We start from the raw sequence: 13,904 nt of genomic DNA, 5'->3' as shown, positions 1-13,904 counted from the left end.
GCCCAGATCCCAGACGCAGAGAATGGGGAGGCTTTTGAAAAGCATGGAGATATAGAATTTAAAAGATGGTGGTTACAATGAGAAACTGCTCTTTCTTTTTCTTCCAGTTCCTTATTAGTAGACATTTAGCCTCCACGGAGAAGGCAATGGCACCCAACTCCAGTACTCTTGCCTGGAGAATCCCAGGGATGGGGGAGCCTGTGGGCTGCCGTCTATGGGGTCACACAGAGTCGGACACGACTGACGTGACTTAGCAGCAGCAGAAGCAGCCTCCACCTACCCACCCCATGGACTTCCAAGGTGGCTCAGCAGTACAGAAACCACCTGTAATACGGGAGACACAGGAGACATGGGTTCAATCCCTATGTTGTGAAGATTCCCTGGAGAAGGAAATGGCAACCCACTCCAGTATTCTTGCCTGGAGAATCCCATGGACCAGGGAGCCTGGTAGGCTATAGTCCATGGGGTCACAAAGAGTCGGACACGACTAAGCGGCTTCACTTTCACTTTCACCCACCCCATGCCTTACCTCAACTCCTCATCTTTTATAGTGTAATTTTACGTTAGTAATGTCAGAAGAGAAGTTGGGCTACTTTTGAGAAAAATGTGTGGCACCCTTTTTTTGAGGGCCTAGTTATCCTCATACTTATGATAAAGGTGGGGTGATGAAGTGACTACCTCCATAGATAACAAAACAGAAATCCCAGATTTCTGAAAATTCTTCAAATTATGATCTCTGTCATAGGCCACATACTCCCTTCTCATCTTCTCCAATTCCCTTCAAAGTTCAGGGGCTCTTTCCATACCTAGTGGCCAGGTGTTCACATGGCTAGCTCATGTCACAGGGATGGGAACAGAAGCGAAGCGTGTAAGTGCCCTATCACTTGCTATAAAGGACACCTCCTGTTGTGGGCTTATTCTCTTTTCTGTTCCTGAATCTGGCTAGAGCCTGGATGTATTAATAACAGGACCCAGATTTGACCAGCAGGCAAGGTCAATGCCATGAGGAACGGCCAAGTAACAAAATGAAAGGAACCTGGGTTCTCAAATCCCTACCAGGCTGATTGCTCATTTCAGAAGTGGAAAAGGAAGCCAACGAGACAGAAGGGACCCACATTCTCTCTTTTCTCAGTTTTCTCTTGGACTCAACAGCAGCGTCATGTTTCCTTGAGCTCTAAACATTAGGACAACTTCATCTACTGGACAAAAGTGAAGTATTTTCATATATATTATTCTATGGATCCACTGCAGTAATTCTAGGGGCAGATATGAGGCTTTCATTTTAGATGAGGAACACAGCCTCAGACCTCCACCTCTAACCTCAGTAGCTCTTCTCTCTACAGCCTGTTCATGAGCTGCCATTGGGTGAACAGAGCTGATTGGAGAGTAATGAGTTCTGTGTGCCTGGAGGTAATTAAACCTGGGCTGGTGATGGCATGGGAAAGCTGTAAACCCCAGAAAGACAGTGAGGCTAGAAGACCTTTAATGTCATCTTTGCGTGCATACTCAGTTGTGTCCGACTCTTTGAGACCTCATGGACTTTGGCCCACTGTCCAAGCTTTAGCCCAAGCTCCTCTGTCCATGGAATTTTTCAACCAAGAATCCTGGAGTCAGTTGCCATTTCCTCCTCCAGGGGATCTTCCAGACGCAGGGATCGAACCTGTGTCTCTTGAGTCTCCTGCATGGGCAGGCGGATTCTTCACCATGAGTGCTACTTAGGAAGCCTGAGGTCCTTCAAATTCTGTGATATTTTAGTACCTGCAACATGGTTTCGTCTAAACCTTTTCCTCCCTGAACTTTAGAAGTAAAAGAATATCTGAAGGAGCCCACAGCTATGAAGAAGACAATATAGAAAAATGCTGAAACAATCAAATGAAGAGACTAAGGAGATTTTGGAGAATTTGAGAAAGGCAAAGTTTAATTTGCATACAGGAGTAACCCACACCTCACCTGGCAAGTGTTAGGCCACAGCACAAACCCCTGTCGGAGTCACAGATGTCAGCAGATGTGCAAAGTAACTGGACACAAACAATATAGTTCTCCAAGTAATACATGGGTTTGTCCATCACACACACAAATAACAAACACACTTAAATGCTCTGCAAAAGAGAGATGAGGATGGTAATCAAATTACCTCACATTTGGACAGCACTTTACAGTCGGATCCACTTTGTCCTCATGACAGTCCTGTGAGGTAGGCAGCACAGGCATCACTGTTAACTCCATTTCACAGATGAGGAAACTGAGGATCAGAGAGGTTCAGCACTGGCCTAAGGTTTCCCAGCTTTAGCTGGGTAGATCTGAGTCTAGGGCTACGATGCCTAGTCCAGTGCTCTTTCACAACTGCCTTTCCAGAGAAGAATTAATGGTGGTCTAACAAGACAGTGGTTCAACATCATTTAGTAGAACTATTATTTTTCTTGAGCAAATGCAATCAAGTACAATCAAATCAACCCTGATGTTAACATCATGTGGTATGGTAGCCAAGATGAATAGTTTTCTGATCTTTCATGTATTTATACCTACAAGATGGTTGTTTTCTACTTTAGTTCCTCCCTGCCTTAATTTTAAGTCACTAACAGATACCAAGAAAAGACACTTTGATTAGATTTCATTGATTCAAGTCTTATTACCAGGATTCACATAGTGGTGTCAGTAATCAAGTCATTATTTAAAGCTATAATCTGTTGTCTTTCTGAAGTGAAAATGAATCTTATTCACTTATTCCTTCTGGCTGTGGATATTAGCATAGCTCTATTGTTTAGCCATAAATATTACCTTTTATACCATTTCAATAGCAGAAAAAATAATAAATTTCACAGGCTGGTTTTAAAAAAATCTTATGGTTTAAAATGAAGGGAAAGTCTCCCCCCCACCCCTTCCAGGGGGAATAAGATCAACCTTTGAAAAGAAAAGCTAAATGAAATCCTCTATTTTAAAACAAAACTCAATTCTATTGGGAACAACCCTCCTATTGTGTTACTCTTTAGTTAAGGATTTGAAAACGGTCCAATCATTGCTGACCCTAGGTCCTGTCTGTTACAACACTGTGAGAAAAAAGAGATGTGGGTCCATTATCACACACACTCCAAACTGGAATGTCATGGATTTTTCTCTGCCAAGTTATTCAACATCTGTACTGAAATTTAACAAACAGTAATAGGGACTTGGTGTGACAGTCAGTTGAAAATACTGCAACAGTAAGTTTGAATTTCCCTCTTTAAATTCCTTCAGAGAAACACTAAGGAAAATTGACAACATTCTACTTCATGCCTGAATCAGTCACATAATATATTGCCTTAAATAAGAGACTTGTCCTTGTAGCAAAACTGGATGTCTGAGTTAATCACCAAAGGCACCCCCTAAAATCCCCAAGATAATTTCATTGACTGTACAAAATGTGAGTATTCATCTGAAAGCATGAACTTGGATTTTACTTCTGATTTTCTAGGTTAATTTTGCAAGAATACAGGTGTTTCCTATTTGGCTGTTAGAGGCTGACCTCCCATCTACTCATAGAAATGGGTCTCGTGTAACAGAATACAAGCAGACTCAGCCAGGAGCGCTCATTCCAACCGTCACACAGAGCTTGCAAGGCAGAAGAGGATGGGTGCTTTAAAAAATCAAAAGGAAACCACAAATTGCTCTTGGGGCTTTTAAATGTGACCAAATTGAGCTTTTTAAAAATGCGCTTTCCTCTCCCAGCTGGCCCAGAAATGGTGCAGGTCATCAAAAGTAACTCCCTTGGAGGTGGAAAGGCTTCACACTCTAGGAAGCAGGAGAGGTGTGTAACTAGCAAAAAAAAATACTTAAAGGTCAGCAGAGACGACGGACAGTGCCCACAGTTGACCGCCAGGGGGCGCTCTTCCAACATTCTGCGGGAAATAGGCCTGCTGGCTTTGTCACTGGCTGAGGAAAACCTGTATGCCAAAAGGGAAGGAGCATTTGGAAATTCCTCAAGTTTCTGTTTTTCTCTAATAAGAACGGCTGCAGTGCCTCTGGAACCACTGGGTCAGAGAATTAAGGGTCCAAACTTCCAGGGACGGGGCCCACAGACCCACACCCTCCCTTCTGGAAGACTCTGGAGACTCTTAAGGCCAGAGTCTGATATATCAACATTTCCACGTGTTGCTCTGCCTGAAACTGCTATCTGTGTGGTCTTTTCACTGATCTGTCCCGGTTTTAATTCACTTTCAAAACTGTGTCTTTGCACCAAGAAAGTTAACCTTTACTTTCTTATTCTTTTGCAAGACTTTGAGGTGCTTGGTGCAACTGACATATATTAGTTCAAACTTTGTTTCTGAACACTGAGAAATAAATGATAAGTTATGCACTGTTAGGATCCAAAGAACTCATGCTTCTTATCATGCATCAAGATGCATCAACTTTTTATTTGAAACTAAAGAGAAAAAACAAGCAACTTTAAAAAATAAAAAAGAAAGAAAGAAAAAAATTAAGCATCCATAAGTCACCCTCCTTGAGTTTAGTGCTATCCTGTTAGCTAATATGAGCTATTGAAAATATTTTTGGAATGGTCTTCAAATATTATAAATATTTTCTTTTACTTACTTGATATTTCACTATATAGTTATGTACAGAGATGGCCCTTACCATGCAGGAAAAATGTACATTCACCTCTGTGGGACATTATCAATTCCACTGGGTCTTATGAGCCAGTAAGTTGAATTTATTAGTCAGCTGTCAGCTCTAACAACATAATTAAAGTGCAAAGAGAGAAAGCAGCCAAAAAGATCAATTTTTTTTCAATGTCAGCATTAATATGCTTCATGCCTCTAAGAAATAATGCCAGATGCAATAGGCTCAGGTAACAATATCTTTTCTCTTCTTTGAAAGCAGAGGTCTCCCTGAGAAGAGAAGAGGGAGGTAAACACGAGAACATGAGCTAGCCCTATTTCTTTAATAACCAACAATCCTGGGGAAATCACAGTCGCTTTCCCAGCCTAGGGTAGGAGGACGAACCCCTGCATTTGGTTTTCTGACACAAGAGCTCATGAGTGCTTGGGCCCATTTCCCATATATTTTCCCATTTTCCCATATATTTTCACTCAGAAATGCCTCAAAATTTAAAAACAAAGATGACTGGAGAAGAACTGTCTACTAATAGCACATGGAAGGGTGGGTTTTAAAAAGAAAATCTCACTAAATCAGGGGTCCCCAGCATCCAAGGTCTAACGCCTGATGATCTTTGGTGGGGCTGATGTGGTAACAATAGAAATAAAGTGCATGATAAATGTAATGCACGTAATCAATCTGAAACCAAGTCCCCTCCCTCTGCCCCACCCTGTGGAAAAATTGTCTTCCATGAAACCGCTCCCTGGTGCCAAAAAGCTTGGGGGCCACTGCACTAGACAACTTTAAAAAACAAACAAGTAATGTTCATAGTGAGCCGAAACATGGTTCGTGTAAATCAGAACAGATTCCCACGTAACCAAGGGGGTGGGGGGGATGAAAAGAAGCACAGAAAGGCGCAGAGACGATTTTTAAGTATATCTTTTCACTTAGCACTGAAACCCACTCTTCCCCTCGGTGGCCTTCTGTTGTATTCCACAGTTTTGTTCGTGAGGCACGTGGGCATCTTTCTGCAAAGCCTGCACCTGCCTCTCCAATGGCATCGACTTCCTGAACTGCACAGCCTCAGGAAGAAGTCCCCCACGTGGCTGGACTCTTTGGGGGCACAGCGATTGGGTTTTAAATTATGGAAATGTTACATACAAATCCATTTGACTTTCAACATGTCTTTCCTGTCCTGTTGCCTAAAGACTGAAAGAGCAGTTTCAGAACATGCCATTCCTCCAATATAAATATTTATGATGCACTGAGAACCATGCACATGCTGAGGACTGAAATTGCTTATGTGTCGGCCCATCCCTACAGAGACAGCCTCGGCTCTTCTGGAAGCCTGTAACAAAGGAAATGTAAGAGAAGCAGTTAAATCCTAGGAGAAAACTGGGAGGTGCCCCAGGCCAGTTAAGTGCCAGTGAAACATCACAAGCCTTTTCATGGACCTTTGTCCCTGAGTTCTTAACAGAACACGGGGCAGAATTTGAAATTTCCCTTCTTAACCTGCTTCTTTAAAGTGGCTACCAGCACCTCCCAGTTTATACTCCCTCATGCAAATGTGCCCTCAGTTTACCAAACACCACTCTCTTCAGCTTCCCACCCAAGTCTGAAGTATCTATCCTTGATCCCAACCAGCTGGGCTTCCCTGGCTGGAGACAGAATTCTGGTTTGGCTCCATCATCTTTGGGGAACAGAGGAGACTGGCTTTGTCTCCATCCCCCTGTCCTCTCAGCACTGCGGGAGGCATGGCATGCACAGTTCTGTCCACTCTGCTTTCCATGAAAATTCCACGGACGCGGGGCAAGGTCGGATCGTCAAGCAGGGAGCCGAGGTTCAATTTTTAGTGACAGCTCATACAGCGTATCTTCATCTATGATGAGGGCTTTGTCAAGCAAGTACTGAGTGACCTGGAGAAGAAAGAAGAAGAAACCCGCTTTGAGTTCCTTCACAACACCAGATGTACATTTTCTGAATGGAGCCTGACACAATTCAACATTTTCTCCCAAGCACTGAAATACTTTATGTAACTAAAATACATTAGGAATATATTCTGACTGTATATTCTGTTCCCCTCTTAACTCCCTACCCTAGGCACTGCCCTCAAGAAGCACCACTGTTATCAGTTGGCTTATATTCTCCCAGATATTTTTCAGTATCTTTCCAGACATTACCAGGTACTTACAGAAATCATTTTTCCTCTAATACATGGTATCACAAGGGTATATTTTATTCTGCTTTCATCAGACTAGAAGTTGTGGAGTGCTCCTCATGTCATACAAAGAGCTCTCACTGCTGTGCTGTATTACAAGTGTGACATATCAGAGTTTATTTAATGATCTCATATTGATGGGTTGCCATCAATATTTCACTATGACACAAAGTTACGGTGAAGTCCTTGTTAGCATACTCCCTAGTCTTCACACATGAATGGTTCCACACCAGAAATGAAATGAAAGGACACGGAAATGAACAGGTTAGAACAGGGGTTAGCACCATAAAAATATCTCTTTATTTTTACGGAGAGATAGCAGATATAAGTAAAATTAAATACTTTCATTAGTTTTGACAAAAGTAAATGCCCATGTGACTTATATATCTGGAGAAGGAAATAGCAACCCACTCCAGTATTTTTCCTTGGGAAATCCCATGGACGGAGGAGCCTGGAGGGATACAGTCCATGAGGTTGCAAAGAGTTGGACACGACTTAGCGACTAAACAATAACAATCAAGCTACACATGTAGCGTGCTAGAGGATAATTTCATCACCCCAGAAAGTTCCCTCACGCAGCTTCCCCGTTAACCTACTGCCAGAAGCGATCGCTGCTCTGATTTCTGTAACCACGTGTTAGTCCTGTCTGCTCTAGAACTTCATGTGAGTGGAATCACACAGTAGGTACTCGTCTGTGTCTGGTTTCTTCTACTCTGCATAATGTGCTGGACTCATCTGTGTTGTGGAGTGTCTCACTGGTTGTCATCTTCTACTGCTGAGTAGTGGCCCACTGTATAGATACACCGCAATTTGTTTATCCATTCATCTGTTTATGGACACCTGGGCTGTTTCCAATTTTTGGCTATTATTAAGAAATGCCATCAACATCTTATGTGAGACTTTTTGTGAGCATGTTTTCACTTCCCCCTTGGATGAATACCTGAGTCATAAGGTATTTAAGTTAAATATGCATATTTAACATTTTCAGAAACCTCCAAAGGACACACTTTTCCAAAGAGGTTGTACCATGTTACTCTCATCAGCAATGTATGAGAATTCTGGTTACTTGGTATATCAATTTTTAATAAAAAAATATATAAAATAACCTCCAAAACTGTTGTGCCTATAGTACATGAGAGTATCTGTTATCCCATATCCTAACTCAAGTTTGCTGTTAACAATATTTTAAAAATTTGTCTGTCTGATAGCTGATAATGATGCTTTGTAATTTGTATTTTTCTTATTAGTGAAGTTGAGCATTCTCCAAATATGTATTGGACATTTTTGTTTCTTCTTCTGTGAATCACCTGTTTATAGCTTTGTCAATATTGTGTTGTTTATGATTTTTCTTATAGATTTATAGGAATACTTTTTTAATTTATAGGAATAATTTTATTCTGTCTTTGTTTTTTTATGTTACAAACATTGTCTCCTAGTCTATTGCTTGTACTCTGACTTTTTAAACAATTGCCCTTTGTCAGATAGAAGTTTTAGATTTTGATTCAGCAAACTGTATCAATCTCATCTTCTAAAGCTTTTGCATTCTGTGTTTAAGAAGGTCTTTCAAATCCAAAGATCATGAATATTTTGTCCTATATTATTTCATTTAAATAATGTAATATTTCTTTTTGTATAAGGTAGTGAATTCATCTGGAATTTATTTTTTGAATAGTATAAGATGGAGAACAAAAATCCCTATTTCATTTACACAATGGTCAGTTTCTTTCTGTCACTTTCTTTAAATGTCTCCTTTATCCCATATTAAATTTTCATATAGACAAAATCTGCATCTGGACTTTATCCTACTCCACTGAGTTTGTATTCCTCTGCCAAGATAGTCCTCTTCTATTCACTGCAGTGTTAGTGTCTGTATCTGGTAGGGAAGGCTCTCCCTTACTCTTCTTATTTTTCAAAAAGTTCTTATCTTTTTTTTGCCTATCAAAGCTTCCTTATGAGTTTCATAATAAGTATGTCAAGTTCCATGAAATAACAGGGATGATGAATTGTGTGTTAAATTGGAATCTTCTACCTTACCATTTCAATTTTTCTGTAAAGCTAAAATGATTCTAAAAAGTAACATCTATTACAAAATGAAAAAAAAGAAAGAAGAGGAAAGGAAAGAAAGAAAAGGAAGAAAGAAAAAGGTAATAAACATCAGTTATTGTTGGGATGGAGAGAAGAAGCGGATAATGACATGAGATGAATCCTGAAAGATGAGTAGGGACTACATAATGCAAGATTTCTGGGATATATCAAAATTTTTTTCTTTCCTTAGCCTAAGAGCAAAGATAAGCCAATAAAATATTTTAAGCAAGGGGCAAATAACTCCCACTGTGTGTTTCAGAGAGTCCTATTTGGCTGTAAATTTGTTGAATGGATTTGCATTCAGTACACCAGGTACCAAATAGGAAAAGGAGTACGTCAAGGCTGTACATTGTCACCCTGTTTATTTAACTTATATGCAGAGTACATCATGAGAAACGCTGGGCTGGAAGAAACACAAGCTGGAATCAAGATTGCCGGGAGAAATATCAGTAACCTCAGATATGCAGATGACACCACCCTTATGGCAGAAAGTGAAGAGGAACTCAAAAGCCTCTTGATGAAAGTGAAAGTGGAGAGTGAAACAGTTGGCTTAAAGCTCAACATTCAGAAAACAAAGATCATGGCATCCGGTCCCATCACTTCATGGGAAATAGATGGGGAAATAGTGGAAACAGTGTCAGACTTTATTATTCTGGGCTCCAAAATCACTGCAGATGGTGACTACAGCCATGAAATTAAAAGACGCTTACTCCTTGGAAGGAAAGTTATGACCAACCTAGATAGCATACTGAAAAGCAGAGACATTACTTTGCCAAAAAAGGTTCGTCTAATCAAGGCTGTGGTTTTTCCTGTGGGCATGTATGGACGTGAGAGTTGGACTGTGAAGAAGGCTGAGCGCTGAAGAATTGATGAACTGTGGTGTTGGAGAAGACTCTTGAGAGTCCCTTGGACTGCAAGGAGATCCAACCAGTCCATTGTGAAGGAGATCAGCCCTGGGATTTCTTTGGAAGGACTGATGCTGAAGCTGAAACTCCAGTACTTTGGCAACCTCATGAGAAGAGTTGACTCATTGGAAAAGACTCTGATGCTGGGAGGGATTGGGGGCAGGAGGAGAAGGGGATGACAGAGGATGAGATGGCTGGATGGCATCACTCACTTGATGGACGTGAGTCTGAGTGAACTCCAGGAGTTGGTGATGGATAGGGAGGCCTGGCGTGCTGCGATCCATGGGGTCGCAAAGAGTTGGACACGACTGAGCAACTGAACTGAACTGAACTGAACACCAGGTACCAGACATTGGTAGCTTGGACAAGGGGTGGTGGTAGTGGTGTGGACAGCTTCACAAGAAATACTGGATATAAAATAGATAGAATTTGATAATGAATTGATATTCTTTTTGCTTTCTTTCTTGTTTTTCTTAATCAGAGTTACCAAATGTTTGTCTGTCTTTTTGGTCTTTTCTTTGAGTTAGCTTTTGGTATTATTGATCTACTCTACTGCTGTTTCCAACTAACTAACTTCCACTTCTTTCTTCAAGTTCCCTGACAACCATACAAGATTACCTTTGGCTGATGATCGATTCGATAGGAAGTCTGCTGGAACTGGCGTATCTCTCTGATGATGTGTGATATCTGATGGAGGAAGAACAGAAGCAAAGCATGAGCACTGCCCTGGGTTGCAGCACAGTATTCTGGGAGCCTGTCCCAGAGCAGTCAGTCCCTTACTCCATCCATTGAGGCACCTGGAGCCCTGCTCCATCATGACCTAGCCCTAGGGCTTTTTTGCCTTCAATGAGCCACAAGAAACCCTAACAGCAAGAAGATACTGAATTCCCAATCAGGGAAACAGCTGGCACAGGGTATCCTCAGGTGACAGGCATGGGGCGCTAGTGTCCATGGGCTCCTCACTTCTAAATGCTCAGAACCCAGCTGTCCAACAAGAAGCCTTCAGCATCTGTCTATCCCTGCTCAGTCTCAGAAAGTCATCCCTGGGGCTTTATTCCCCACCCTCATTGTCTAGACTGCCAGCTGAAAGAGGATTGCGAAAATCTCCTGAATCAGCCAACATCAGGTATCAGACCCAGTGTCGGATAAAAAGGTCAAGATGAAAAAGCAAACGGTCACTCTTCCATGACATCGCCTCTTCTCTATAAGCCTCTGAGGTCACCAAGACAGGCTGCTTACATGAAACTCGAACCCACCATTCTCATCTTGGAGAAATTGACGAGGCCTTCCTCGGTAAAGTTTGGTGTTCCTTCTTCAATAAACGCCAGGTCTGTCAGGTACATCCCCAGATAAGGAACAGCCGGGGGGTTACAACTGGAAGAACAAGAGGCACTGTTCACAAGCTCATTCACACAGGTGTCCACCCACCTCCCCCGTTTCAACAGGAAGCAGCTGCGCTGCTCCCCTCCTGAAGCAAAAAACTCTTTTAATTCCATTTTCAGAAGCATGCTCATAATATGCAGAGGTTATTTATGTCTTACAATAGAGTGTGATACAAAATCACAGCTCATGCTTTACTATGTGTTTGAGACAGTGGTACTTCAAACGACAGGATGTCTTATAGACAAATACAAAACATGTGCTAATGGGACTTGCTTGTAGCATTGGCCTGCAGTGCTTGTCAAATGGCCACACCGTTAGGGATGTAAAAGCATGTAGGAAACCCCATGCCCTCACCTCATTTAAGTGCAAACATTCAACCTTGAAGAAGTGGGTGGAAAAATCAATGTGACTAGAACTTGTAAAACTTGTTTTCTGTTTTAGTTAGTATTTAAATGTCTTAGAAGATAGAGATTAATATCACACCTGCACACTAAAGTGAGACCTTCTTTGTTTGGAAGGTGCATTCTCAGAGTCTAGAGGTTGAGAACACGGCCTTTTAATCCAGGGGAAACTGAGTTTGAGTCCCCACTTGCCTACTTCCTAAGTGGTGGTGGGCAAACTCTCTGAACTGCAGCTTCCTTGTCTGTAAAATGGAGACAATGAAACTTTTATCTCTAGTTTTCTATGAGGCTTAAATAAAACACATCAAGCACTTAGCATAGAGTCTATCATTTATTCAATCTTCAGTAAATAGTTCTTATACTATCATTGTTACTTTAAGTCTTTCTTTCCGTCATGGCATCACAGGACAAAATTTTCCAGAGTAAGTGAAGTCCATGTGGCAGGTCATAAGAAAACTAATTGCAGGAGGATATCCTCTGTTCTCCCTCCCTCTCTCTCTGTGTGTCTGAAGAACAAGAAAAGGATCCAGCAACAAAAAGCCAAAAATAAAAAACAAAAGCAACAGGGACTGGAATATTCAAATAAAGAATCACAGGAAATCACTGTATTTAGATTAGGAAATACCAAATAAAGAAACTTTTTATAGTAAAATATAGTAAGATTTACTGTGGTGACATTTTCTTCTTATTTGGAATGCTCTGCATACCATGAGTATATCCATGACACTCACTACATGCGTGGTATTCCAAATGAAAAGGCAAGTCAGAAAAACACCTGATGATGGAAGCTGTGTCCCATTTGGTTTTCTTTTCAAAGCAAAGTATGAGGTAGGCCACTATTTGTATACTGTAAAAATTATATAAATACACTTCTGAATTATGAATAATTTAACAAAATAGACATACTTTTTAAGGGTTTCTCTGAGGTTTTTAAATCTTCCTTCAGACGAAACAGTCTTCTGAAGCTTGTCCATTAGAGCTTTTGTCTAGAAGGAAACAAATACCTTAGTATGTCATGAAAATACCCCTATGGTTTGATAAGGTTGTGAGTTACCGAAAGTTGCTCAATTCTCTTCTACAGCGGCAGGTACGATGACATGATATGATTTTCAAAGTATGGAGATGTACTTAAATTTCACTTGTTAAAAAAGAACATGGGACAATACTAACTCTTTTTTAAAAAATTAATACTAATTTTTGTAATACATTTAAAAGAGAGAAAATGTATAGAAAAGAAAAATTGTAATGCATGGGAAACTTAGGAACTTAAAGACCTAAAAAGAACATACCACATAGGGGATCTTAAAGAGAGGTCCTGTGTCAGGGGGTTTTCATGATGAATCTTTCTGACTGTTAATTTCCAAGTCATCCAAGCACATATTATATTGCTTGGCTGTGGATTGATCAATACCCTCTAGTCCAAATCCTTTGTGTTCATCTTCATCAATTTATTAGAAAAGAATAATTAGTATTTACCAAGAAATACAGTTGCTGATGACATTGGTCTAAAGTTTCTTCTAGAGAAATGGAGAATGGTAGGGTGAGCCTTGGAGATAAAGACTCACTCCCGGTATTACCCACATCCAGGCAGCTTGGTTGTGAGAAGCATCTGGAATGAAGCTGAGAGTGAGGCTCCTCAGACAACTCTGTCTCAGTCTAGAGAGGAGCTTCAAGGCACCATGAGAGCTTCCAGAGTGACTCCAACGGCTACCTTCCCATCCTGGTTCCTGAGGGCTCTGGGAAAAGACAGCCAGCATGGCTTGAACAGGGATGGAGGGTTGTGGGGGTTGGGCAGGGCTCCTGCCTGGTCCCTGGCTGGCCTTCCCTCAAAGAAGCTGCAGAAATAACTGTCCTATAGCCACAGACCAAATTTGGTGGGCTTCAGAGAACATACTCTACCAGGCCTTTTGGATGTTTCCCAGACTAGACTCAGTTCTCCAGAAAAGACAGCTACACGGCTGGTGATATTAACAAAAGCATCTGAAGCAGGGCATTTCTGCGACCAGGCCCTGCCTATGACAGGTCTGAAGCACTGGGTCCTTGAGTATGGCCCATTATTCCCAAGAAAGCTGCTTTGAGTGATCTATATATGTGACTGAAATGGTAGCTTCTATTTAATGTCTCTACAGGTAATATATTCAAATTTTAAAAAATAATTTCAACACCTGCCTTATCATCTCTATTCCATAGTCAGTTCAGTTATTCCTAACCTTGCATCCTGCCAAAGACATGAAGATTGCTTAAGTTAACCACAGTGAAGGCCTAAAGAAGATTTAACAAGGTGCCAACTTCAGAGGAAAAAAGAAACAGAATGCAGAAAAGAATAGGCAGAGGAGTGAC

The 13,904-nt window shown here is 41.2% G+C and overlaps 1 protein-coding gene across 1 annotated transcript in view; it reads right to left on the bottom strand.

Moving 5' to 3' along the window:
- Window positions 1-1,905: 1,905 nt before the first annotated feature.
- RASGRF2 (Ras protein-specific guanine nucleotide-releasing factor 2) overlaps window positions 1,906-13,904 on the bottom strand; it is a 267,751-nt gene continuing 255,752 nt past the window's right edge. The window contains exons 24-27 of the mRNA XM_010863390.1: window positions 12,471-12,550; window positions 11,037-11,154; window positions 10,399-10,467; window positions 1,906-6,488 (exon numbers count right to left, since the gene is read on the bottom strand). Coding sequence (XP_010861692.1) covers window positions 6,396-6,488; window positions 10,399-10,467; window positions 11,037-11,154; window positions 12,471-12,550 — 360 coding nt within the window. The 3' untranslated portion in view covers window positions 1,906-6,395. The remainder of the gene's footprint in view (window positions 6,489-10,398; window positions 10,468-11,036; window positions 11,155-12,470; window positions 12,551-13,904) is intronic.

This window comes from Bison bison, unplaced genomic scaffold (genome assembly GCF_000754665.1).
Source record: "Bison bison bison isolate TAMUID 2011002044 unplaced genomic scaffold, Bison_UMD1.0 scf7180017864490, whole genome shotgun sequence".
In the NCBI taxonomy this organism is placed as follows: Eukaryota; Metazoa; Chordata; class Mammalia; order Artiodactyla; family Bovidae; genus Bison; species Bison bison.
Note: the sequence above shows the minus strand (reverse complement) of the source record. Positions and strands in the feature narration are given on the sequence as shown.